This window comes from Lepisosteus platostomus, chromosome 3 (assembly GCF_059453375.1).
Source record: "Lepisosteus platostomus isolate fLepPlt1 chromosome 3, fLepPlt1.hap1, whole genome shotgun sequence".
NCBI lineage: Eukaryota > Metazoa > Chordata > Actinopteri > Semionotiformes > Lepisosteidae > Lepisosteus > Lepisosteus platostomus.
Genome location: NC_142613.1, coordinates 72835051 through 72861448, shown reverse-complemented (window position 1 = coordinate 72861448; position 26398 = coordinate 72835051). Strand labels below are relative to the sequence as shown.

The 26398-nt window shown below is 37.8% G+C and overlaps 1 protein-coding gene across 4 annotated transcripts in view; it reads left to right on the top strand.

The window, feature by feature from the left end:
• bach2b (BACH transcriptional regulator 2b) overlaps positions 1–26398 on the top strand; it is a 107178-nt gene that overhangs the window by 12076 nt on the left and 68704 nt on the right. The window contains exon 1 of one of the 4 annotated variants that reach the window (XM_088626752.1): positions 10594–10786. The exons of the other annotated variants lie outside the window; for them this stretch is intronic. Coding sequence (XP_088482878.1) covers positions 10661–10786 — 126 coding nt within the window. The 5' untranslated portion in view covers positions 10594–10660. Of the gene's footprint in view, positions 1–10593; positions 10787–26398 lie in introns of those variants that run through there. 4 annotated transcript variants of the gene reach the window in all.

Genomic DNA, 26398 nt, shown 5'->3' with positions numbered 1-26398 from the left:
TTAAGGGATGGAAGGGATGGAAGTCACTTGTGTCGGGCCACGGCTGTGGGTGGGTGGGTGGTCCAGCGCCGCCCACATGTAAAGCCATGATCATTCATGGATGCAGCTGGGAACTGTGTGGCCGGGAGTAGCATGTCAAATGCTCCTGAGAGAGCCCCATCCAGGCAGCTTTCTGAACATCTGTGAGTGGCTGCGATATCCAGCGAGCCAACACCTTGCAGCACCCAAATGCCCACGAGTTGTTTGGCAGCCAGCGCCCAGAGAAATGTTGACTTAATAATAATATTTGCTTACACTTATATAGCGCTTTTCTGGACACTCCACTCAAAGAGCTTCACAGGTAATGGGGACTCTCCTCCACCACCACCAGTGTGCAGCCCCACCTGGATGATGCGCCAGCAGCCATAGTGCACCAGAACGCTCACCACACACCAGCTCTCAGTGGGGAGGAGAGCAGAGTGATGAAGCCAATTCACAGATGGGGATTATTAGGAGGCCATGATTGGTAAGGGCCAGGGGGAAATTTGGCCAGGACACCGGGGTTACACCCCTACTCTTTTCAAAAAACTCCCTGGGATTTTTAATGACCACAGAGAGTCAGGACCTTGGTTTTATGTCTCATCCAAAGGTTGGCGTCTGTTTACAGTATAGTGTCCCCGTCACTATACTAGGGGATTAGGACCCACATAGACCGCAGGGTGAGCACCCCCTGCTGGCCCCACTAACACCTCTTCCAGAAGCAACTTTAGTTTTTCCAGGAGGTCTCCCATCCAGGTACTGACCAGGCTGAGCTTCAGTGGGCTGCCAGGTGTGAGTTGCAGGGTGATTTGGCAGTTGGCCATATTTGCATGCATTTGCATGTAATGGGAGCAGGTTTCACTTTTCGGTCTTCCATGACTTCCACAGCTTCCAAGCATTCTCGTCTGTTGAGGGGGTACTTGGATGTCCAGGTTGTTGCTCATCTCAAGTCCTGCCGTTATGAAAAGTATTGCACCCCACCCACACCTCTTCCCATGACACGGTGGACACCTCAGTGATACAGCACTGAACTTCAGCCATTGTCGAGGCCTTTGTGCATACGATCATGTCCTCAGTGTTTCTCCATGTGTATAGATAGGACAGCCGATCCTAGGAATTACTATAAACAGGTGGTACAGTTCTGTGGGCTACATCACTGAGCCGGCCATGGTATTACAATGCTTTAGTCAAACTTGCCAGCGTAACTTGTTTTTAACAATGAGAGCTCTTCTTTCCTTACTTTTTGAAAAGTCTTTTTGCTGGAGCAGTTAATATGAAATAATAGTTAAATTTGAGGAAAAACGAGAAATTCCTGTACACATTAATAAATCACTCTCTGTGCTAAAGGCCATGAAACATTCAATCTATTGGCTTTATTTGAAGTCTAGATTGCCTGTAAAAACCTTAAGTCCTCCATGGATAACAAAAACATGTTTTGGGTTGAAGCAGATACCTGTTAATAGTAATTCATTGCATTTGTGTGGCATCTTTCTTCCTAAGGAATCCCAAAGCAATTCGGATAAAACACAACATCAACCATTCACCACCGAAGTGCAGTACTCATTGGGGTAATGCAGTATGTAAAAATGAACTGCAAATGGTACAGTATGTACAACTTCCCTAGAAACTGCAGAATATTTTTGTTTTTTGGGTATTAAATTAATAAACCCTTGCTTTTTCAAATAGGGGAATTCAGGTAATTAAGTGACATGGTTTAGTAAAGTAAGCAAAATATTAGAAAGGGATTTTTCTGTGTGTATCTGGTACAAGCTCTGATGCTTGCTACTAATATGGTGCTCGGTCGCTTCTGTGGCTTTGTGCTATATTGATTCTATCTGCCCATATCATACTTTTGAAACCCTAAAAGAAACAGATGTTCTGTTTTCCTAAGTACTGAAACTGCTTCAGTTGCCCAGTAGTACTTAAAATCAGAATGCTTTCTCAAAACATTAGCTTTTAGTACTGTCGTAACTGCATACTTCCAAAGGGCATTTCTGTGTTCAGTGGTATTTAACCCACACATGCATCTGTAAGTCAATACATAAACGCCAAAAAAATAGCTTCAAGGAATATGGTCAAGTTTTTCTTATTTTAGGATTCACAGTGTAAAAGCTGTTTACAAGAAAGATCAGCACTGTGTTGGTGACATTTAAGTTCCTTGAGGGTGATTCATTTTTGTCACTGTGGCACAAGTGTTTTATTTAAGCATTTAAGAAATTAGCCTTGTTTATTTTGAGTTCTTGAGTGTGCTGCTTTGTAAACAGGAACTCAGTGGAGGTGTCTCTATTGATGTTCTCAACTTGTGTTGAACAAGTAGGTGTTTGTGCTGCTGTTAAGATTAGAATGATACAACCTGTCAGCATTTTCCTATGTTTGCTGCTGAGTCACATGTGGGATAGAGCCACTGTAACCTTAGTGACCACTTGCTATTGACAGATTCTTCGTTGTTTTTCTTGAAAGTGCAATCAAAGTTTCCTTTCTCTGCACAGCTGCCACAGCTTCCACAGAGTACCGACATGCTGTGTTGCTCCATTGTCTGTATGCGATTTGGGAAGTTTGTGTTCGTTATTGTATCTCTGCAATTCCAACTGGAGTTACCAAGTGAGGATAAAAGATCATTCCGCCTGTCTTTTATTTAGTTATCTCGTTTGAGAATTGCAGTGAAAAGTTTGTAGCTGACATGACTGGCTTCACCTGGGCATGGAGATGCCAGTGTGGTATGAAGGAAGGAGGTTATTGCTCAGGACAGGTGCTTTGCACGTTTGTCATCAAATGTCGCCTTTGAAAACCACATTGCAGAGACTGAGGAAATGTGTGAGGGAGTACATGGGTGTCACTGACTTTTGCCGGCACATATGACTCACTTCTAGCATGTCAATATTGTACGTACTATTAATAAAACCTGCAGAGTCTGTGGTTAGTGAAGCAGTTTAGCTACCCCAGAATTGGAAAATATGAGATGTTTTTTGTTGTGGTCTATCTGCAAATTGTTTATTTCAAAATGTACTTGTGCAATTTTGACAACTCACGTGAAAAAACAACAACATTTTAATATTGTTTTCACGGATTCTAGAAATGTTTAGTACTTTTTCATGTCGTGTTCTAACTTGGTCATTTAGAGAGGGTTTGAAGGATCCTAGTGGTGAAGGAGCTGAATAAGTTATGTTTTGGGGTAGGTGAGTTGCAGACAAAAGCTAAAAAAATCACATTTGGTACAAAACATACAAGCAAAAAGCAATAATCTTGGTCTACACATCTGTGTCCAATTTTAAATTTTAAGTTGATTTATATCTGTAAATGTAAAGTAATATTTGGTGATGATAGAAAATCATTTTTTTCATAATTTTGTCTCGGTCATTTCTGTCTTTTGAGTTATGTCCCAGGTCCAGTCATGCAGCGTCTTTCAGTATCTGTGGAGGCCAGCCTATGAAGTTTTCAGTATGTGCATGGGAAAATGTCAGCTCTGGGTATGCCTGTGCACTGGCAGTAGTGTTCGTCATCAGATTCCTTCTACTGTTGCCAAAAATAACTCATTTGAAAAGCTGGATCTTCTCCCCATGTGCTCTGACTCTTACAGAGTTACAGACGCTTTGTTGAGTTGTCCCCTGTCACTTGCAGCACCATCGGTTAAAAGCCCATGTGAATGAAGTGGCAGGTTCAAGATTTCCTTTCCCTGCTGAAGTCTGTTTTCTTCCCCCCCTTCTTGTTTGTCGGAGGTTTTCATAGGATGGGGAGGGAGCGCTAGTCAGTCTAGCACGTGAAAGTGCAGAGGATATTTAAAAACAATCGGCACATTCCCGGGAACAGGAGTGAGGTCATTGTTATGAAATGCAAGGGAAAGAAAGGGGCCAGGATGACCCTGAGGCTCCGTCGTTATTGTCTGGCTGCCAGGGCTGTTCAGTGAGCGCTGTGAACTCGCTGACTTGGATGGTGTTCCTGAGGTAGAGTGGGGTTTCATACAGATCAAAACTTCTTGGAGCCTGATATGTTTGGATTTCTCAGTACATAGCCACTCGGACAAACAGATTTGCTATTTAATTATGTTTATTCATACTTATTAAGTAGTTCATAAGAGCTGGTCCTGTGATTTATCAGTGTGTCGGATGATGAGCAAAACCTTAATTGCTGAAAAATGACATGAGCTCCAGGGGGCCCAGCATATTTTCAGTTGAGGGCATATTACTGTTTAGTGGAAGTGAGAAAGCGTGTATAATCTGAGAAGTGGAAGTGAAAAAAGGTGTCAAAAAACTTTATTTTTCCTGATCTTAATGGCTTAATTCAGAATGAAGGGTACCCTGGTTTTACATTAAAAAATAAGTAAATTACCTCTTAATATGCCACCAGTCCGACAATGACCTCATGATATAGTCAAAATGGCAAAGAATTATTTTACACTTGCATTTTGTGTCAAAGAACCTTATTGAGCCATTGATTTCATTCTAGAAAAGAAGACACAAACTGAACATTATTAATCTATGCAACAGTTCTAATATAGAACAGAATGTTTTTTTTTTGTCTATCAGACGTCCGACAGAGTCTATCACCAGTGTCCCCCAGGGGAGTGGAAAAGTCACTATACTGTAGTATGCTAATTTTGAAAGGCTAACATTGAGTTCACCCTCGTTTTATTTGAATACGTTAGATTTGAGCGAGCCCCGTGCTTTTTTAAATAGAAAAAAAATATATTTTTATGGGCAGATTAGTCATCACAAACAAATGAAGCGTGAAAGTTCTTTTCTTTTTTAAATGCGCAATCTGTGGTTTTTACAATGCAGCTGGAAATGGAGTCTTGTGAGCGCGAAGGTGGGGAGTGGGAGGACCTGGGGGGCGTCTGCATCCTGTGAGACTTGTACAGGTGGTTGGGAGGAGGAGGGGGAGCTGAAGGAGGGCGTCGCGCCCACTTCCTGTGTCGTACACTGTGAGGTACTGTAACCCACCGGTCCATCTCCTGACACAGAGATCAACAGGATTTGCTTGCGGTGGCTTTTCACTGCTTTTGATCTGACTGTCTTCAGCGACAGAACCTGCGGTTCATGGCACACAGTTTTATGAGTTCTCTTTTTGCTTTTGTTGTTTTATCTCCAGAGAGATACACAAGTTGAAGTAGCAAATGCATGTGCACTGGCAGGCGAAATTAAAAGAGGTTACCTGGAAGACTTGGTGAAACACAACTTCCTAAAAAATGAAGAATCGCTAAGCTGTTGAACTGGAGCTATGCTCATATAACTGCAAAAGAATCGTCAGTAGAGGATAGGTTTCACCTGGATTTTATTGCAGATGTTTCTCATCAAAATTGTCCCCCTCACTAGCAATGAGATCTGTATATGGACATCTCTGGACATTCAGATTGAACTTTGTCATAATGTTATTTATTTACCCATCCAATTCCCTTCTCTAAGACAGCTTACAAAAATACATTAATACAGGAAAATCATTCAAATACTGTAACAGAAATAAGTAAGACACACAAATGAAAAGTAAAACAAAACCATGAAGCAGGTATAGGTTAGAAGTGCAGTCCATGGGCAGAGAAAGCAGTGCGCATTGAGCAGTAAGGAATCATTGATTCAAATTCTTTTGCCGATTATTGCACTCCGATTCTGTAAATTCAGTCCCAGTCAGCCTGCGGAGCTTGTCCTATGCTTATTCTTGTCAGAGTCATCCTTTTCTCCCCTCTCTTGCAAATCTCACCCGGAGACATTTTGGAGGGAGTATGGTCTGGGAACTGCAGAGACTAGTGCAGCAGTTTAGTTACGTTCTATTGTTTTAGCTTAGTTTGTTTGGAGCCTAGGGCATTCTGAAAGTTTTGTGTGAAATGCAGGAAGAGAATGATCCTTTTCTATTAAAATCTCCTGCTCACACAGTTAAAGAGCTGTATTGTACTGTAGGAACCAACAACATTGTGACAGGTCTGTTTTTCTTCTGGGATGGCTTATTCTCTTGTAATGAAGAACATATGATCCCCATTCGAGACCTGAACATCTTTGGAAGATCTGGTCACCCCTTTGGTCTTGTATCGGAAATCACCAATTCTAATGTAATTTACATTACAATATTTTGTCATCTGTTTTTTCTTTGTATCAGTGGACATGATGTGCTGCCTTATTGGCTATCTGATTATTAATGATGGGTATGCTGTAAACCGAATTGCTGTTGTTGATATTATTAATAACAAATAAAAATAATATAAAAAAAGCTCCTCCTTCCCTCTACACCGGTTTGTATGTAGTGGACTGTTCTAGGCGTTTTCCGAAGTTTTCTTGTTGGAACAAAAATGTTCAAGCTGTTGCTGTGCTCATCATACCAGCTGCTTAGAGATACCTCTGAGTTTTCTTTGAAACTCAGCAGGATGTTAAGTTCTTGTTAGGCGATGATTTTCAAGAGTAATTTCAAAAGTCGTGTTTTTGTTTTTTTGCTCTTGTCAGTCATGCTTTTTTTGTTTTGCTGACAGAGTTTCTGTATCAGTTGATTGCAGACTGCATTACATAATACAGAAACAAAATCATTCTGCATCAGACTCCAAACACTAAGGAATTCTCCTCCAGTATTTGTGCAAGCTCACAAAAATGTTCAGTGTTTAGAAAGGTTAGTTGTTTTCATGTACACATAACCCCCTCCTTTTCAGAGTGCATCTTCATCAAAGGTCAGTTACCCACATTTGAGGTGCTTCTGCTACCAATAAGTTCAGCAGCCCTCACAGATGACACAATAAAGCTTTTTTTATTTTAACGGAAAGAGGGTGTTAAATCTCTATGACCTTATTGGATGGAAAATATGTTAAATGCCTCATGATAAGGTTGAGTTTGTATTCAAAGTCGACGTTAGGAATGTCAGGTTTCAATTAGGCACTGATATTTCTGATTCAAATGTCTGCCTTTTGAAAGAAGGTTGTCTTTCTTTAGCTGTTAGTTTTCCAGTGTCATCTGTAATTTCCATTGACTAAAAAAGTTAATTAAGAACTGATACATGGGAGATCACACATGCTTTCACAAAGGGCAGTAGTGTGGATGTTCAGTAAAAACTTACGTGCTGATATTATTAATTATCAGGGCAGCAACATTATTTTTTTCTAGAAAAAAAATGGTCACGTATATGACTACGCCACAGTTAATTGATGCAGAGATCAGTGAGAAAACAATGACAGCAAAAATATATGATTTCTTATAGAAGCATATGGAAAGTATTACACAGTCTAACCTCTGTTCAGGTTACCAGTGATGCAGAAAAGCATGAATTCTAGTAATGTTTTTGTAAACTAATAAGAAAGGCTTTAAGTTAAGGGTCTAATTTGAACTTAAATATAAATAACCCAAATATAATTTTTTGTTTGTAGTTATTACAAAGTAAATAACTGGAAATGGAAATGGCAAATTGATAATTTATGGAAAAGGCTTGCTATCCTATAACTAAAAGTCCTTACTAGGTTTTTTATACAAACAGTAATGTTAACCAATTTCCTTCCTCTCTATAGATATTTACTGACAGAAATGTAGATGTTTAATGCAGCTTTTGCCTTTAAAAATCACAATAGTGTATTCTATAGAAAATGTCCATGACAGTTCCCCCAACATGATCAAAGCTAGTAATTTACTAGAAGATGTATGTACTTAGAAAAGCATCAGTGTTTTTTAGTTCAGTTAAAATGTTTCTTTACATGTTTGTAAATGATTTAAGATTCCATTTCCTGTGAAATTATCTAAAAAAAACTGTTTCAATCACCTATGTTGGATTGTAATCAAATAACTTTTGCTTGACATGGGAGTTAAATTTGGGCAGATCATTTCTTTTGGCATTCTGCAAGATAGTTCCCTTTTGTCTTGAATAATTATGTAGAGAATCCGGATATTGCCATTTTATTTTCCTTTTGATTCATTATACATTTATATTTTCTGAAGATAAATTGACAGAAGTGTGATCCTGAATTTTAACAGAACATATGGTTGGTTGAAAGGTCATGTTCTGTGTAAAAGTATATTTTCCAAAAGTAAAGTAGGTGAAATTGTAAAAGAATCACCTACAGATCCTTGATATACTTCCTCTAGACTGATCATTACTTACCTAAAATTCAATTTGAAGTATTTCTACTAATTTCATTAGTCTACCTCAAGCATCAACCTCTTCATATTTTTCTAAAAAAGAAAATGCCATTATATATTCTGTGCAAAAATGCACATGTACAGTAAATAATTCCTGTTCATTAGATATTCTAAAAAACTCTTATTTTTAACTTTTAAATTTACCTTCTTAAAAGTAATTTTAAATTTTGTGAATTTTGCCTGAGCTGCACTAGTTTTGGTATAGAAAAAGTAAGCAATGTTCTATTGTCATAAAAAATAATCTTCCTATTGATAATCTCGAGATGTTTTCATGCCAATAAAAAAAACAAACTGATGCATCACAAATTTCAGGCACATATGCACATTTGCAAGGGAGTGGTTAAAGAACACAGCAATGGAATTCATCCACAACAATTTGTAAACTGTTTCCAGTTATTTATTGTAATATTTCTGCAGCATTTCCTGTGTTTTGAGACTTAGACTTCAGTTTGATGTTACCAGTAAACTGTTCAGTTTCTCCTGTATTTTGTGATTTCATTGTTTTTCAATGTTATCAACAGATTAAGTTTTAGTTACATTTTGATTTTTTAAATTGGTTTGCTGTTTTTGTACACTAAAAAAATGAGACCTTAAAAATAAGATAATTAAATGTTCAATTAAGAAAGTGAAGAAACTGAGGCTAGTGTGCACATTCTGTTTCATGTTTCAGGCTGAAACTCCACATAATAAACACTGAATATACTAAGAATTGTTGTTTTGTTCACAATGAAATGTACAAAATAGCACAAAATGGACAGGATTACACATTTTAGTCTCATATTCCTCATTTTAGTATAATCACTTGGCTTAAATATTACCCTCACCTAAAGAAGTTTTGTAATTCATTACATTTTTATTAACAGGATGTTTACTTCTTTCTTTTGCACGTAAAATTAATAGTTGATACTGTGTTTTACCTTTGCCATTATTAATACAGACAGCAGAAACTACTGTAATGCAGAAAATCCAGAATGTCCCTTTTAAGAAAGGGTATTTTCTAGAGCAAATTATGTCATTGAAATAACTTTCTGCTAATGATTTAAAGAATTTTCTCTGTTATTTACTGTGTGATTTCTTTAGTTGTACATTTTATTAGAAGCATGTTAACTGACAATGAGTATAATTAGAAAATCATTATCTACAGACCAGCACACACAGAAGATGATTGCATATCAGGCTAAAACAACGACTGGTTTTTCACCAAGCACGTTCTCGATGAATCTCATTGGAAAGAGGCATGTCTGATTCTTTAGGATCTTAGTGTTCAGCCAGACAGCTGTGGTAACTTACATTACCTCATTGTACAGTGATTGAAGAGGAAGCCAGTCTTCACAAACAATACCAATACAGAATGTTCTGTGCTGTGGAGACCTGTTTGAATATAGCAGACCATGTAATTTCTAGTGCCCCCAACAAAATCAATTTGGATTCTCTTATGAATAAATCTTTCGATACAGTAGGTTTATTGGTCTGAAATCAGCATACGAATCAGTGCTGTATTAAAATGAAAAATAAGCAAAATGCTGTGGAGTTGTCCAGCATTCCCACAGTACTTCTGTGCCTAAGGTATAACTTTGTGGTTTAAGTGTGTTCATCTGCATTAGGTGAAGGCCAAGCCACCACTCGCAAATTAGATGGTGTCTGCTTTATTTTTCCTTGTTGGTGTTTTCACGATGTGCACTTTTTTATAGACATTATTGTTATATATATATATGATTACAAAAATCTGTTTAATTTCAATATCTGCTGATTTGCTTCATTTCTAAAATAGCATGAAGCCTCGTGGAGTTGGTAACTTCAATTTCTTTAGAAACATTTAAAGTGTTTTATTGATTATTCTGACCTCATTAAAGGGTTTCAAAGTCTGAGAGGAATCTATTGACTCGCTCTCCTGTTTTCCTTTGGTATGAGAATTTGTTGTGTAAAGGAAGAAGAGACAGCTTTTCTCTTCGTCTGTGATTTCTTTGCAGTCTTTCTTGAAACACTTGAGAGTCTCCCTTGCCCCTTACAAAATTACTAATTCTTTGGGTTTTTCCCCCCTTTTAAAAAGTGGACTGTTTCATTATCTTGCACATAAATCTGCCAGATGTTTGGCATTAATAAAACCGGGAAACATTAATAATTTACTGCAATTAATAATGTTTTTTTTCATCCTATGCATTAGAATGCAGTCGGATATATTAAGATGTTTTACAAAGCTAATTTACTTATCCCCTTATTTCCTATTTACTTGTTAAGTAACAGCTTAGTTATGATTCTGTACTCTGAAATCTCATACAGTATAGGCATTAGTTACAATATTTAGGGGGGTTTAAAAGCTAGTATTTAAGCTGTGGTTTATATATAAAGTAATTATTCTTTTTTATGTACTGTCAAAGATTATGTGCTGTCACACACATTTCCCACAGTACCAAAAGAAGAAAGTGGTACTGCCCACAGTACATGTGAGTGTTTCCATTAACGTAGTCTGAGAAACTGGGAGACTACAGTAAGTGGGCAGCATGACAAAGGTGCCTTCATTTCCTGTACGTTGAGAGGCCCACTCTATGTTTCAGTTTGTTTGGTGTCTATGCTTTGTGCTCTTGCTCAAATCGAGCATTACAATTTCTGGGTTCCCCGTGCAGCATTGTGTTCAACATTTACATATTAAGATCACAAAGTGGAACATAAATGTAAGTATTTGACATGGACTTATTTCATTCTTCCTTTATGCTCTGTGAGTAAATGACACTATGTTGCTGTGTTTTCAGGTATGCTTGTTTTGATTTACAGTCGTGTCATGCAGGCCTACATAAAAAGATCTATTTCTAAGTGATGTAACATCTTTTTTGAAAGGTAGGCTTTATTCAAAAGTTGCTTTACACTGCAGCTTTTGGTTACTTGTATCTGTGTTGGGTAGTTTAATAACTACTAATTAAGATGTCAGAAAGTTTTCTCTCAAGAAATGACATCTAGCTTTGTTGTGACCATTGTTAAAAAAATGTTAGTGCTGAAATTTCTTTAACGCTAGAACGTGTCTCCATAGTGCCTGAGAATTGCACCTGTTTTTTCCTGTTTATGTTCTGTACATTTTATTTGAAGTACTTAGCCAGTCATGGTTTTTAAGTGCACTTCTGGAAGTCTTTGTTTTACAGAATGCATTCTTTTAATGAACACCATCTCAATGTGCTTTTCAGAGCTTTAATACAGAGCAGTGAAAGGTTCATCTTAACAGTATAGCCACAAGCATATTAAAGCCAATTAGGGATCTCTCAAGGTGTAGATACATAATAGAATTAAAAGTTAATTCCTTCTTCTATTATATAATCAGTTCGTTTTTTTTTGTAATCATGTGCACAAGTGCAATGAAATGCTTATTTAAGCTAGGGATTTAATATAAACTGAGGTGGGGTTGTTCAGATACCACATGAGTTTTTTTTCTTTTGAATATTTTTTTCAAACAGATAACAAAAACATCACATGGGTTATAGTAGGTAATGAATTAATTCCCAGGGATTCATCTCAGAGATGTGACTTCAGTTAAGCTTTGAACAAGGAAGAGGCAGCGGGGCCTCATATTCAGAGTGGTGACTGCTGATGAAATGAAAAACGGTATCTGAGGAAGTGCCCTCTTCTACCATGTGGGTCAGTAGATGAAAGGTGTAGTCAGGGCAGATGTTATCAAATGCTCAGCAGGTTAGGGGAAGGTTCTTGAACTGACCCTGGGTTGGCAGTCCTGAAGTCATGTGTGTGTGCTCATGGATGACATTTAGAATTCTGTCTGTTTAGTATTACCTGGCAAAGGGCTTCTCAACTAACAGTTGTTCCACTCCACTCCTCTGCAGTTCTTCAGCGCAACCAGCTCTTTACCTGCTGTCGTAAGGCTGACATCATGTGGGGTGGCTTGGTGCCATGGACTCTTTGAACATGTAAGGAACTGGGGAATTAAACGAGCTGAGGCAGCGACAAGGTGCAAAACAGCGCTCCTTATATTATCACAGCACAGACAAAGCGATAAAGACGAATAGATGCCCGACCAGACTCCTCAACAAAGGCCTCACACCTTCTCTGCTGTGTTGACTTGCCCCTTCGAGTCCAGGACTATTAAGCGGGCAACTAAGCTGCTTACCAGCTTAACACAACAGAATAACATGGCCAAACAAAAAATCCAAGCACTTGGCTGGATGGTTTGGTCATTGACTCTCTCTCCCCCTTCTGTGCAGTAGCCCTGGAAAGGATCTGCACCCTGATGCAGGCGAAAGGTTTGCTGGAGCTACCAGGAATTCTTTGCTTCCTGGTTGATGCTGTGGCCTGTCTGATCTCCGGACTGGTCAGGTGATGGCAGTAGCCCTCTAAACCCCTCCTACCTCCGTTCTACATAAACTCGACACTTAAAGAACTGATGTTACCCAGAAAAAAAAGTTTAAGGAGGGGATTGGAAGGGCCACAGTTTGAGGAGCCCTGATCTAGATCGTGGTGATACAGTGGGGTGTCCTTGCTGCACTCCTGCTCTCGGGTCTGCACCCAGGATGTGCTCCAGGTTGCGCTGGAGAGTTAGAGCACTGCGGTAGTCACGGAAACAGTTGTCGAGATATGAGTAAACAAATGGACAACGGAAAATCTCGGGGCCAGTGAGAACAATGGTGATGGACCTTCGAGACGTTTCTCTGTTGATAAAAAAACTATTTTGACCTTAGATTTAAAAAAAAAATCATCAAAGGCGAGGCCACTGTTTTCCATGGAGACTCCTTTTTCCAATAGCTGGCAGTTTCCAGATTGAAGAGAAAAGGGCACGTGTTTCTGGAATTGTGGCTTGAAGCCCATCACTAGTGGCGTGAACAAATGTCCAGTTTATAGCTCGTTCTGTAATGTCACTTTTTTTCTTCTAAAAATTGGAGAGGCAAGGAAAGGATATTCAGGCGTGGAAGAAGAGGCTTTACTGTTGAATCCAGTTACATAGTGGAAGAAAAGGTTTAGGCGACCAGGAAAGTTTAAAAGGAGAAGACCTAAAAACAAATACTTAAGGAAAAACTCCAGTACCTTTTTGTTCTTGCAAATCATTACCTTTAAAATGAACAAGTTGGAACATTGTACGATCAATCATCAGAGTAAGTGCTTGACTTGCTGGGAAATGATCCTTTTTTGGGTTATTAACATAGGGATCCTGCACTTTCTACTGCTGGAGGCCTTTTGGACCAAATGAGTGCACCACGCTTATAGGGACTCTTTTTAAAAGTCATACTGAGTCTGGTGTTGGCTGTCGCCGCCTCCACATTAAGATCACTTTATTGGCCATATACAATTTCTTGCATTAGGAATTTGTCTTTTCACATACACCAGCTTGCTCTCCATGAGACACACAGACAGGGAGAGACACTTGGGGTCAGAGCACAGGGTCAGCCATTTATACAGCGCCCCTGGAGCAGTTGGGGTTAGGGGCCTTGCTCAGGGGCCCAAAGGACTAGGATTCCTCTGCTGGCCACGGGATTTTAACCGGCAACCTTCCAGCCACAGGCACAGATCCTTAGCCACAGAGCCATGCAGATTGCTTCTCTCTATGCTGTTCTTTAATTTAATTGCTGGGAAGACTTTGGCCAATTCATGTGAGAATATCTATGAGTTTGCAGACTGCATATTGCATTTGCTGTATGCTCATGATATTCCGATGTACAGTATGTGGGCAATAAATTCCAAATTCCTGCCTTTGTGTTTGATGATCTGTCAGGGTTTAAAACTACTTGGTCTGTGTGTGTATTACTACTACTAAAGTTTTCAGTGGAGGAAGCCGACTTTCTAGGAAAAGCTGTCTTTTTCCAGTTTTCCTCAATTTGTGTCTCTAATAAAATGAATGTTCTCTTTTTCTTGATTTTTTTAAGACACGTGATTCCTCTTTCTTCTTCATTAAGCTGTTAGGATAGATGGGATATGAGATTTTCTCCATTGTTAAGTTATGAAGATAGATGACGTGAGACTTTCTCCATCGTTAAGGTATTATGATAGATGACCTATGAGAATTCCTCTTTTGTTAAAGTATTAGGTTAGATGGAATATGAGAAATTCTTTATTCATGTGGAATGGGAAGAAACATTCGATGCTCCTTTCCACAGTTTAAAATGGAGGTGGTGGTGGGGGTCTTTGTCAAACATTACATTTTATTTCTGTTCCTTTTGTTTTGTGGCCACCATCTGATTGGTTTAGTCCTGACATTGCTGTATCCTTGCAGATACTGTACTTGATGTTCTCCTTAATTATATGCCGTAGTTCATGCTGGCAAAAGACTTGCAAACATGGTTTCCTGGAAAAGTATTAGAATATTTCAAAGGGCACATGCTTGTCCTAATAATGCCCCTTTTGGGGAACTTAAATCTGACATCATATAACTTGAACTTTCATTTCTTCATTCCCAGTCAAGCTGTCAGGATTTACAACAAAGCCAAATTAAGCCAACGGCATAAAATAGTGTTCCAGATAAACATCCCTTTCAACAGTTTTCTTCTTGTGTACATATGATCTGGTCATTCCTATCTGTAAATAATAACAATGTGGTATCATATTACCGAAGAACATTCCAGCTTTAGTATTGGATCTCTTTGTCTGGTTAGGGAAGGGAGTAATTCATTTTGTGCACATATATTGGCCGTACTGAGCAGCTAGTGTTATTCAACTTAAAAAATAAACATGTAAAATTGAACAAAATGAGCTTTTAAAACAGCTCTATTTGGTTAGGGAAATAGAGGTATAGAGCAGTGATGATTTAATTTATTTTCACAACATTTTCATCCTATTTTTGAAAAGCACTTTCTCCAGTAAATGTACTGAGTGTTCACTAAATAAGGTGCACTGCAAACCACATAGTTGGTTTTCAGGGAGATTGTGTTCAGTCATGTCCCATAAGATTTGTACAGAAAGAATCTGTTTTCAGGAACCCTAGGAAAAAAGGAAGGTTAAAAGTTCATAGATACTTGGAGAGACCACAATTGTCAAGTGTAACCTTGATGTTACAGCAGTACATTTGAGGGAATGATGACATCTAATATTTCAGAGAAACACTGGTGGTTTAATTCTAGAATAAGGAGTTTACCGTATAGTTTACCGTATATATGGTATATTGAATTATTTTCACTGAGTATTTTAAAAATAGAATAGAAGTATACCATTTGTTACTAAGTTAATAGCTATATTAAATTATTTTTGTTTGAATTTTAAATGTAAACCATGGGGTCTTCCATTAGAGACTGTTTAAGCTGTGAAAGGAAATAATGCTTCCTTTGTTACTTCCTTTGCAGGTGTTTGAAAAATAACTGGTGTATATTTTTATGCTTTTATTTAACGCCAAAATTTGCTTAAGCAGAACCTTAAATTCAGACATTATTTTTTTAGTTTTGTTATTGTTCTTTAAAAGCGACAATATTTAACAAAGAAAATCCAACAGCACTTAGTCAATCCTGATTCACATACAGTAGATAACTTCACCTTATTCAAATAAAATGAGATTCTGTGCCCTCTTCTAATTTTAAGACAGCCTTTTACAAGAATGAATAAACATTTTAAACATTTCTGGCTTGCAATTATAATCTAAACTGTGTGCATCATATTTCATATTTCGACTATTTTTATCAACTTTTCCCTTTTAGAAAAGTCTGTCCAATATGATATGAACTTTTCTGTGAAAAGTCGTGGTTCTCTGCAGTCCCTCTTGTAGAGTTTAGGCACCGTTTTAACAAAACCACTGTGTCTTAGCATTATGGTTAAGGGTTGTGGCTTAAGGTTAACATCACAGTTACTGTAGCGGAGGCATGGGTACGGGCAGTCACATTCTCACACAGCCCTTCAACACTGCAGGTTGTTATGTGTAAGCAAGCTATTGCTCACAATGATATGAGCTTGCAGGAAAAGGGCTTCAGTTTCGGTTTTGAGATTATTAGAGTTTTGAATTGTGATTAGTCTTCATTGCTTGGTCCCTTGAAAGCCTTTGCAGGATGAATCTGGGTGGTGATGAGTGAGGGGTTGCAGTTACTGTGAAGATGGAAACCCTGGTGCAGCGGGTGTTAACCCTCTCTGATGTAGCTTGTAAGTTTTAATACTCGGTATAAAGGGGTATATCGTAAGGATTGCACTGCACTTGGAGTGTCCTGAAGATTGTGTTGCTCTGTTTGCAGGCTAGCGGCTGTACATGCAAAGTTCCATTTAGAACGGAATTGTAGCTCCAAATAAAACCGTTTAGCTCTGAAACCTTTACATTTGCTGAGTATTTAATGTATCCATTTAATTTAATTTATCCATTAGATCTATGAATACAGAAGGGTCTTGACATTTGAGAGGTTTCAGTGCAGAGAACCTTCACAAACAGCCAAATTCACAAATAACCAAGTCCTCCCCATCCCATCGCATAATGTGCTATAGTATAAAGTATGTATGGTTAAAAGAGAAATGTAACCCTCTTTTATATATGATAATTACAGTAATAATGCATTAATCAACTAAAACAAAGAACAGTAATGACAAACGTATAGTAATCAGTTAAAATCAACAACATGAATCCCTCCTCTGTGTCTAGTGGATACCTGCACTTTCTCTCTCTGCCTGTGTGATTAGCACACTCCACTGTAACAAAAGGAGCAGTGAAACTGTCAGAGGGAAGTGTGGAGAAAGCCGTCTCCAACCTGTCATTCCCCACACTGCTGACACAGGACCAGGAGCGTTTGGTACAATATAAAAACATGCTGAGTTGCGGCTGGGTAGTGGGTGCTTGGGCAGGGGACAGGGGGAGGCTCACTCACTAGATTCATCTCTCGATCTTTGTCTGTCCCACAGCTGATTTGAAAGCTGCGCTTTCCAACCTTCGGCTCCGTTTCATCCCCCTCTCCTCTTCTTCCATCCAAGGCCCCACTGGCCAGCCTGAATCTCGAGGAAGTGAATTTGCAAATGCTGAAGTTGCAGCTGTCGAGACCCTACTGTACGCTTTAATGTGGCTAGAAGAAACGAAGCTTATCTTTTATCAATCTTTCATTTACATTGATCCGAATTTGCAGAAACGTGATCACAGCATCTCAAGGTAGACTAGTAAATGAACAGCTAAATTGAGGTGTTACTGTAGCTAATTCGGCACATTTACTTATCACATTTAGTTGACTCATTGTCAAGTGTTCCTCATTGTGAACGTAATTTGTTCTTCTGTACACACGTAACTAAAGGCTACTTTTTGTGCTGTACAATACAGGTCTATCAGGATTAGCTGAGACCTTAAAACATAATTGCTAAAGTAATAAAGGAGCTATTCAGACTATTTGGTTGCCAGAAAGCTAATTAATCCATGTGGACCATCCAGCTGTGTCTTAAAGAAAGTCAAGGTATTCTCTTCAACAGCATGGCTGGGTATTGTCCCATAGTTCCACAATACTTTGTGTAAAAAAGTACCTCCTATTCTCAGCTTTGAATGTACTTCAGTATTGTTTCTGCATGAATCGGGTTTCCTTGTAGTTTTTTCTGTTCACAACCAAAAAAAGCTTTGTTCTAGCCTGTCATTGGAAGATATTTCTTTAAGCCGACAGTATATCTGGTCCCTCTTCCCCCAACTGATACCACATTCCTAATTCCAGTAATATTTTTTCTTTTTCTTAATAAGGTGAGCAGAAATGAATGAGTTCCTGGTTGGTGCATTGTACAACAAACATCCTGTGATTTAAAGTCTAGAGTTTTAGCTGTCTGTTCCCAGCAGTGAGTCTGGTTGCTTTTTATCTTGACAGATTTTTTTCTTGCTGATTTCTTGACAGGAGCAGTGTAATCGGTTTTGAAAAGTGGTGCCCATCTTCAGTAGAAGATAACCACAGTATGAAATTGAAAAGATTAGAAATATCCAAGTCTTTTCAAGCAGCCTGTACATAAAACATTCAGATTTGAAATTGCTTCATAACCTTTGTAGAACCTGCTTTTCAAGAGTTTATGTTATTATAGGATTGCACAGCTTCTTAAATGAATAAAGTCTCTCTGCATTCACAACACATTCAAGGCATAAAGAGAAAACTGTTCAAGAAACTTGTTTTTTGGAGTCACCCTTTATTTCATTCAATTTCTAGAGGACAGCTAAGAGCCTATATAGACACTGTGTAAGAATGCTTTCTTTCCTTCATGACACTGCAGCTGGTTTCATTAGCCAGCGAGTGAAAGAGTCTATTGTTTTGTCCCTCCAAGCCAAAGCTGCATATACTTTATTTAGGTTGCTACTGCATTTCTGAGTAGGAGTACTTAGCTATTAATTCTGGGATTTCTTTTACGCGGATTGTTTAGCATTGTAAAGAACTAGATTAACCCACCCATTTACTTTTCACACATCCTGATGGCCGAATGGTGTTTGAGGAGTGAAAGTAACACTACATTTACATCCAGTTTTAAACCAGATGTGGTTAGAATGACGACTGCAAAATATTTAGTATTCTAAATATTTAGTATTTAATATTCAAATTTGTGTACAGACGAAACCAAACATTTTTGAGCATCTTCTTTAAAAAAAGCTAAAGATGACCGTATGAAAGAGTGTTAAATTAATGAAAACCGTTATTACTGAATTTAAAAAAGGACAAGCGTTTCTGTAACATATCCCACCTATCTGAAAAATATTACTGCATATTACATGCACAACTGACTTCAGTTCTAGATTTTCTGTTCTTTCTTTCATTGAAAAATGACTAATATGTAATGAACACAGCATGGTCACTAGTATTTGTGAAATTAACTTTCAGTTCACAAGTTAATATTTTCAGTCTTTCTATTCTTTATATAGTTTTTAAACTAGTCTTTAGACTAATTTATTCTAGTCTTTCTATTCTTGCTTTATGTTCTGCATTTGTCATATATGTAAGAAAACTGTGATGCGTACATCTTAATGTTTATTTTGTAGGAGTAACCACATGCTTCAAAGATCATTGCTTAAAACTAATAGTGAGAAGAATAGAGACACTTTATAATTTAGCTTTGGGCAATGAGCTGTGACAAAAAGGCAAAAGTTTATTTTCTTATTTTTTTAGGTGAAACCCCTGTGTAAAATGGATATAATTTATAGGCGTTTTAGGCAGTTGATAACTTTGAGTCGGGGTGAGTTCTTTGCTGACTTAATGTTTGATTGTGCTAGATGGCAAGCTTTGAGTTTCCAGTGGTTTTTAAAAGGGAATCTGAGAAGCGAAGATTTTACAGAACGTTTCTGTTCTGAAAATATGTGAATGCACATTTATATCCCATACTTCTGTATTTTCCCATGTGATGGTACAGATAACTGACACTTTATTTTAAACATGAATTGCAGACAAAATAGAATGTTTCGCAGACTTCCTGAATCTGAAGTACATACCAATGTTTTTTTTTTCTTTTCTATGTATGAAGTCCATAGGAAAAAAAATATATATCTTCTGCTGATGGAACATTTTTGACAGCATCTTCTCTATTTTTTTGTGATCCAAAAATGTAAAACACAAATAAGTACCTTTTTATAGAATAATACAGTTTCATTAATTTTCCCTGTACAAAAAAATACTGCTAAAAACAGTTTTCACACAAGTTCTGTAGTTGAATAAACAGAGCAAGGTAATAGAAGAGGGCTATCTACTGTAGAGGTCTAGAATTAAGGTCTTGCTTTAAGACTGAGCCATACAAATAATTTCATGATCTACTCACAGATACAGCTGCAATAAAGGTTTCTTAATTCATTTTTTTTAGAACTACACATCAGGATAGAAGAAGTCTCTATGTCATGATTTTCAAAGACCCTTTGAAAACGTTTTCTTGAATACTTGAGCTAAAAGGCACAAATGTAGCTTATGACACACAATGTTTTTTTATTGCTTTTATAATGGTGAAACTAAACTGTTTTGATGTTTCAAATTAGTTTTTTGAGAAAAAAATACATTTTTTGAGAAACACATTTTGAGAGAGTGCTTTACTTCCATACTATAAACTGTAATTCATAGTATATAATAATAATTCAGAAAGTGTTGGGGCTCTGAACACTAAGACTGTGCTTTAGACTTTATACCAAAATATGTACTTTCCTTTTTGGAAGTTCTGTTTCCGATAAGGTGCAGACTTTAAAGCCGAGTGAGATTTTTAACGAGTGAGTTACTGTTTTTTCCAGTCGTACTGTTAAAATAATCTAAGCAGTACATCCTCTCTAGATTCAAAATGCAAGACTCTTGCAGTGCTGTTTTTGTTCAGCTGCACTGAATAATTTCAGGCTTACTTCACTGGAGTGTAAACTGAGTAGCTGGCAGGCCATAAAAATCTGCTGTATCTGTCAGGAGCACATCTATTTTTAAACCTTGCACTATCACATATCGGCATTTGCCGTTTTTATCTTTTGTTGAGTGTGGAGGAGGTTTTGCTTCGATGTGTGTAGAAATCTAGCTCGGCTGTGAGGTGGGCTATTATCTGCCTGCCCCTCGTCCCCTCTGCAACACCACGCTGCATTCCTGAATAATTATAGTAAATGCCTTGGGAGACGTATGAAGTTAGGTTTTGTTCAGAAGTGCTGAATGGGAGTGGGGACCCACCGGTTACCCGGGTGGCCTAATGTATTGGCGGAACGTTTTCTGACACCTACTGAAACTACTGCTGCTGCTGTTACTGTACTACTATTCTTGAGAGCAGAGATAGGAACCAGATGGCAGACTAGAACACCCGCACGGACCTCTGAGGAGCAAAGCATATGGTAAACAGCTAAAAAATACTTTAAAAGAACCTCCTGAGCCAGGGCATTGCTCATTGCATTTACAGTGCATTGCAGTCTGTAAATCTGTGCCAGGTTTAGTGTTTACTACACACAAAAGAGTGCTGAGCATTCACTGATTGGAATGACTTTAGCACTAACTTGGCACACAAAAGGAAGCGAATGGCTTTTGCCGTTTTTGTGTTTAGATCCCCCCCCCTTCTTTCCAGTCTAGAGGCTTACTTTTCTGTTTTCTGTGAAAAAAAAGCATGATGGTAGGGAAAAAAAATTCCCACTATCTTGGCTAAGCTTTCATTCGTTATGCATTCTCTTTTTCTTTCTCTCTGCTGTTGGGAAAATGGACGTTTGTTTTTGACATGGGGCTCTTAACTATGCCCAGTATTGAAACATCTTTGTTCTGAAGGTCTGGGCAACACCGATGTGTGTTATCGAAGGAACTGCTGAGCTCATTCATCTGCTTTTCATGGCCCGCTTTCTTTTATTTTTAGCCAAATCCATCAGGCCTGACAAGCGGGTAATTTGAGCCAGCAAAAGGGCAGAGCTCCAGGTCTCTTCCACAAAGTAATTCTTCTCCTCCCTCCTGGGAAGGCTCCGAACTTAGCCTACTCCAGGCAGATGGATTTGTTGAGTCATGTGAGATCATGTACACAAAAACACAGTGAGACTGAAAAGGGGGCTGTGGAGGGGGGAGTGTAGGAAATCTGGTCACAGGCAACAGACATAGGAATGCAGCAGAGTCAGTCTTGTATAAGGTAATGTCTAGCAGACACTTAGGGGTGGGGACATCTGCAAAGATTTATTTTAACACATTGCTGGCAAAGAAGTATTTGGGGGTGGGAATCCTGCAGGCTGTAACCATGCCCCAGGATTACATTAATAGTTAGGCTAAAGGTGACAGAGGTTAGGAACAAATGTCTACTGCTGTAGATCCACATTAGTTGCAAATTTAGAAGGGGATGCGGTCAACAATTCTGTGTTGACCTTTGACTTGGATAGATAGCATTGTTCCCTTGTTCTGTACCCCAGCAGAACAAGTTCATCACATTCTCAAAAAAACATTAAATGTACATTCTCTTTTGTGCGGTTCATTCATTTAAGGTCCGGTCGCTTGAGATCTGGAACTTCGATGACCAGATTTCTTTCTGTGTTCATGGTAAATGTAGTTAGGTTGGAATTTCTTCAGTCATAAAAAACCATCTCTGTGATCCAACTGATCTCAAATGTTTCATTGCAGGGTAAGTTATAGCTGAGCATTGTAACAATTTGACTTAAGTTTTCTTTTGTCATTGAATTAAATGTAAATAAGTTGAGTGGCACAAAACCTGAAAAAAAAAAAATCTAATTTAAAATTAAACTTTTCTGAACTTTTTTAACACCTCTTAATACGTTCTTTGAAATTAACTGCACTTTCATATGTAGTCTGAGCAGAATCTGAAGGGAATATCAACTACGGACTGTTTATGCAAGAAGTGGCCGATTTATATTTCATGGCATGAGTCGCACAACTAGTGCTAACTGTAAAAATCAAATGGCATTCACCTGGAATTGCACTGGTTGTATTGTCTTAAATGTTTTGTTTCATGACACCAGATAATTTATCAGTGTTTATTTAAATGCGGGGGATTATAATAGACATGCTACAAAATGCACTGTGCAAGTTTACCTTTTAAATGGCTGGAAAAACTGGTAAATAACGGTATACAGACATGCTGATCTAATTATGCCGCGGGACCCTTCTTGTGACAGGGGTAATGTACTCAGACACCTTTGCGGATGACTCCCCAACATGACATGGTTCAGTAGCTGTCAGCTGTTCTTTTTGGCATAGTTGGCCATGGCTTGATCAGGAGGATACATTTTTGAATGGCTGATGATTTAATAGGTCTGACAGGGAAGCATGAAGCACTGTCTTCTCACATCCTAATGCGAAAACCCATCCTGAGATTATGGTGAAATGGGTTTTCTGCCCTCTGGTACATCCAGTCAGATTTTCAGTTGCCAAGGATGGTGGAGCTGAGGACTAGATGTATTCTGCATCATGGGAGCCATTGAGTTAGAATGCATTGCGCTAAATATGTGGAGAGAAATGTCAATAAAGGGACTTCTGATGTATTCTTATAAACCGGAACTATATACAGTACTGATGTGATGTATTGTTATACTGTGTAAGTATAGTTTTCTGGTAAAAAAACAAAAACTTTTTTGTTAGAGTAGTGCATGGTGTAATGGTTCCCAAAGTTTAAATCTTTGGTTTTGCACTCCACGTTGAAAGCATGTTGATGTTGGAAAACCATAGATTACAAAGAAAGCTTTATGCATAGTAGAAGCCGTCATCTGGAGTACCTTAATGTATATAGACAGTTTTCCTTTTTTTTACTTTCCTTGTAGCAAAGTACTTCTATTTTGATTCTGTTTGCTGAGGTAAAAAGGGGAAATTCTTTAATCACCTTGGAAACTGAACTTCAGTAAAGGAGACTATTAATACAGCTTTCTAAAAACTCACCATGGATGTATTTTGTGACTTTGTAATATATAACATAAAATGAATTAGGCCTATATTTCTTTTAGTTGATGAGAAAAGGTAAAATATTTAATCCCAATTCATATTAGTTTGTTATCTTGCTTAAAACTTAATATTAATATGTATTAGCATATATTACGTAAGTAATATGAGTATATGTCAAATACACATTTAGTGAATTTAAGTTACATTACTATCTTATTTAATATTGTAACTCATCTGTAATAAAAAAAACTGTTTTACATTAAAAGGAATCTCACAATGAAATAAATGCTGTAATATGTGCAGAACGTTCTCACTGAAGTTAGAAAAATTTAACAGGGTAATAAAAGTAACTGTGACATCAATACACTGCAGATTTTAAGCCTTCGGATACATTTCACTGAAGGAAAATAAGTCTGAAGTCTTCAAGTATAACTTTTTTTTAATTAATGGTTTTAACAGTACTGGCACAGAGTTCTGGGTGAGGGATTTATCTTATTAATTAAACCATGAGTACAGTAGTAAAAACGTTTGCTGAAAGGAGTCTATTCCTAGAGCACATCTTATGACTATTTCCTAATGCTGTGAAAGAACGCCATTTCTGGTCACAATGCAAGTGGAGATTTGTTGCATTTGGATCTCTTTGGAAAAGTACACTTAAAAGATCTTTGGTACCTTAAATATTTAATATTTAATATTTAAATATTTAAAAAAATTATTGACATACTGTTCTCCATGGTTAACCATTCGGTGACAGCAATTTTGGTGTTTCCAGAATGACTAGATCTCCATATGTGCTGTAAGTAACAAGTCTTTCAAACTATATAGAATCTCAGGGCAGTTCAGAGGCAAGTTGACAAAGACAGTTAAGGTTTGCATATTTCTAAGTAATAAAATGTTAGGTAATGAATATTGCATGATTCTATTTTGTGAGCAACCAATCCATTTAAGAGCAATGTACTGTAGCTCAGAATAAATGAAAACACCTTGTTAATAAGCTTGTAAAATGATTCTTTTCCCTTTGAGAACACTAGAATAAGGTAAATTTGTAAAAATCAATAGCTGTTCACAATATTTTGTCTTTATACATCTTTGTTTCAGACACTTGAATATATGACTTACTACTTTAAACCACATCGTAAATTGCCAGTTTTCATGCAAATGTTTTCTGTGGGAACTAGTGTCACACACCAGACAATCACTAGAATCTTGACCAGATGTACGTGACACTGAGGAAGAGATGTATGGGTTATGGTTTTTTTTTTTGCCATAATCCTCCATCTGTTGTTAGTGATTCTCTGGGTGAAGGTGGTTGTGCCGGCTCATAGCAGGTGTAAACAACAGTGACCTTATAAGCTTTATCAGGCAGTGTCTTTTACCACATGTAAAATGTTTTACATGTTTTTACAAGTACAATCAAACGCAGTTGAGGAATTAATCGAGGACACTTAGTCCCTCCAGCCTTTGTGGAACAGCTGTGAAACAAACTGTATCTTAAAGCTGCAAACATAACATTTCCACATTAATTGCTGTGTTCTCATAAACATTTGCTTCCTTTCATTTTTTGTAAAAAAGGGAGATTAGTTAAGCAGATTGCCGCAAAACTACGTAATATTTACTGGAACTGTTGATATAGTGGAAATGGCTAGCAGGCCTTCAAGGCTATATTTCTAAATCCTTATAAATAACTCGATAAATAACAGAATTTTCAGACTCTTTTTTTGCAGCAGACATTTCTTTTCTGGAATGTAGGTAAAATTTAGGAAATGCTTGGTGAGGTCACTGTGTGCCGCCTATTGTGGTCTCCATGGGAACAGCCCTGGGGTAGTTGCTGTCTGCTATTGCTGTAGCTGTGTAGAACTGCACTCTCTGAAGCGAGCCCGCTTCTTTTCTGAAAGCGCAGTGCCAGGATTCAACAAGTTCCAAAGAAAAATTCAACATACACATTTCGATGATCGAAAATACCGCTTTGACAAAAGGCGTTTTGAAAAACAGGATTGACTGAAGTTCTAAACTGTTGGTTATGAGTAAAGAATTGTAAATAATTAAGTTACGTAATTATTTACCCAGGTGGAACCCAAACCACTGACCTTCTGTGATTGTTGCCACACAGCATATTTGCTGTGGCTCTGGTAACAATTTGTGAAACCATGGCTAATGCCAAAACTCCTTGACTTCTGTAGACTGTCATTTCATTACTTTTATTACTGGGCATTTATTCCAAATTTGTAGGTGTCAAACCAGTGTTAGTAATTATTAATAATAATAAATAAATCATATTATTATTAATAAATAATAACAATAACAAGCAGAAAGGGAATTTTAGATTATTTCATTGTTACATACATTGCCTACTCCAAACTGATGCTAAAAACACCTACTGTGTGTACACTTTGGTCCAAATGCAAAGCATTATTTCAAGTCCAACAAAGTATGTCCCCCAGTCAGCGCCATCACAGCTATCAAACATCTTGTTATGGGTATTCTCCTCATTAGAAGGAACTGGGAAGGTTGTCTAGATTGAGAGGAAAAAAGTACAGGAAAGTCGTAGGGAAAAACCTATCGAATTACTCAATAATCTAAAACTGGGTCAGAAAATCTTATTTCAGCAGTACAAGATCAAGGCTGCACTGAAGTGGTCTGAAAAGAAGAGAGTAAATGTCCTTGAGTGGCCCAGTTAAGGACCTGACTTGAATCCAAAAGAAGATTTGTGCTGAAGCTTGACAATTGCAGTCCATCAACTGTATCCCACAAACTTGTCATAAAATTTATTTCATTTTATGTCAGGAAAAATGGGCAGAAGTTAGACTATCCCACTGTGCTATGCTGGTAGACACCTATCCAGAAATACTGCCACGAGTGTTTCTACCAAGTACTGGCCTAAGGGACTGAATTCTTACACAAACACTAAACATCTCTTTTTTTATCTTTCGGGGAGATTTTGTTCGCATTTAAACTGCAGATCGTGTCTTCTGTCATGTTGTAGCTGTTTTTGCTGGGAGGAGTCATGGACAGGATATAGTTACCATATTGATCCCAAACCTGCAATTTTATCAATTAGCAATAGGAGAAATCTGTTTCTGATGC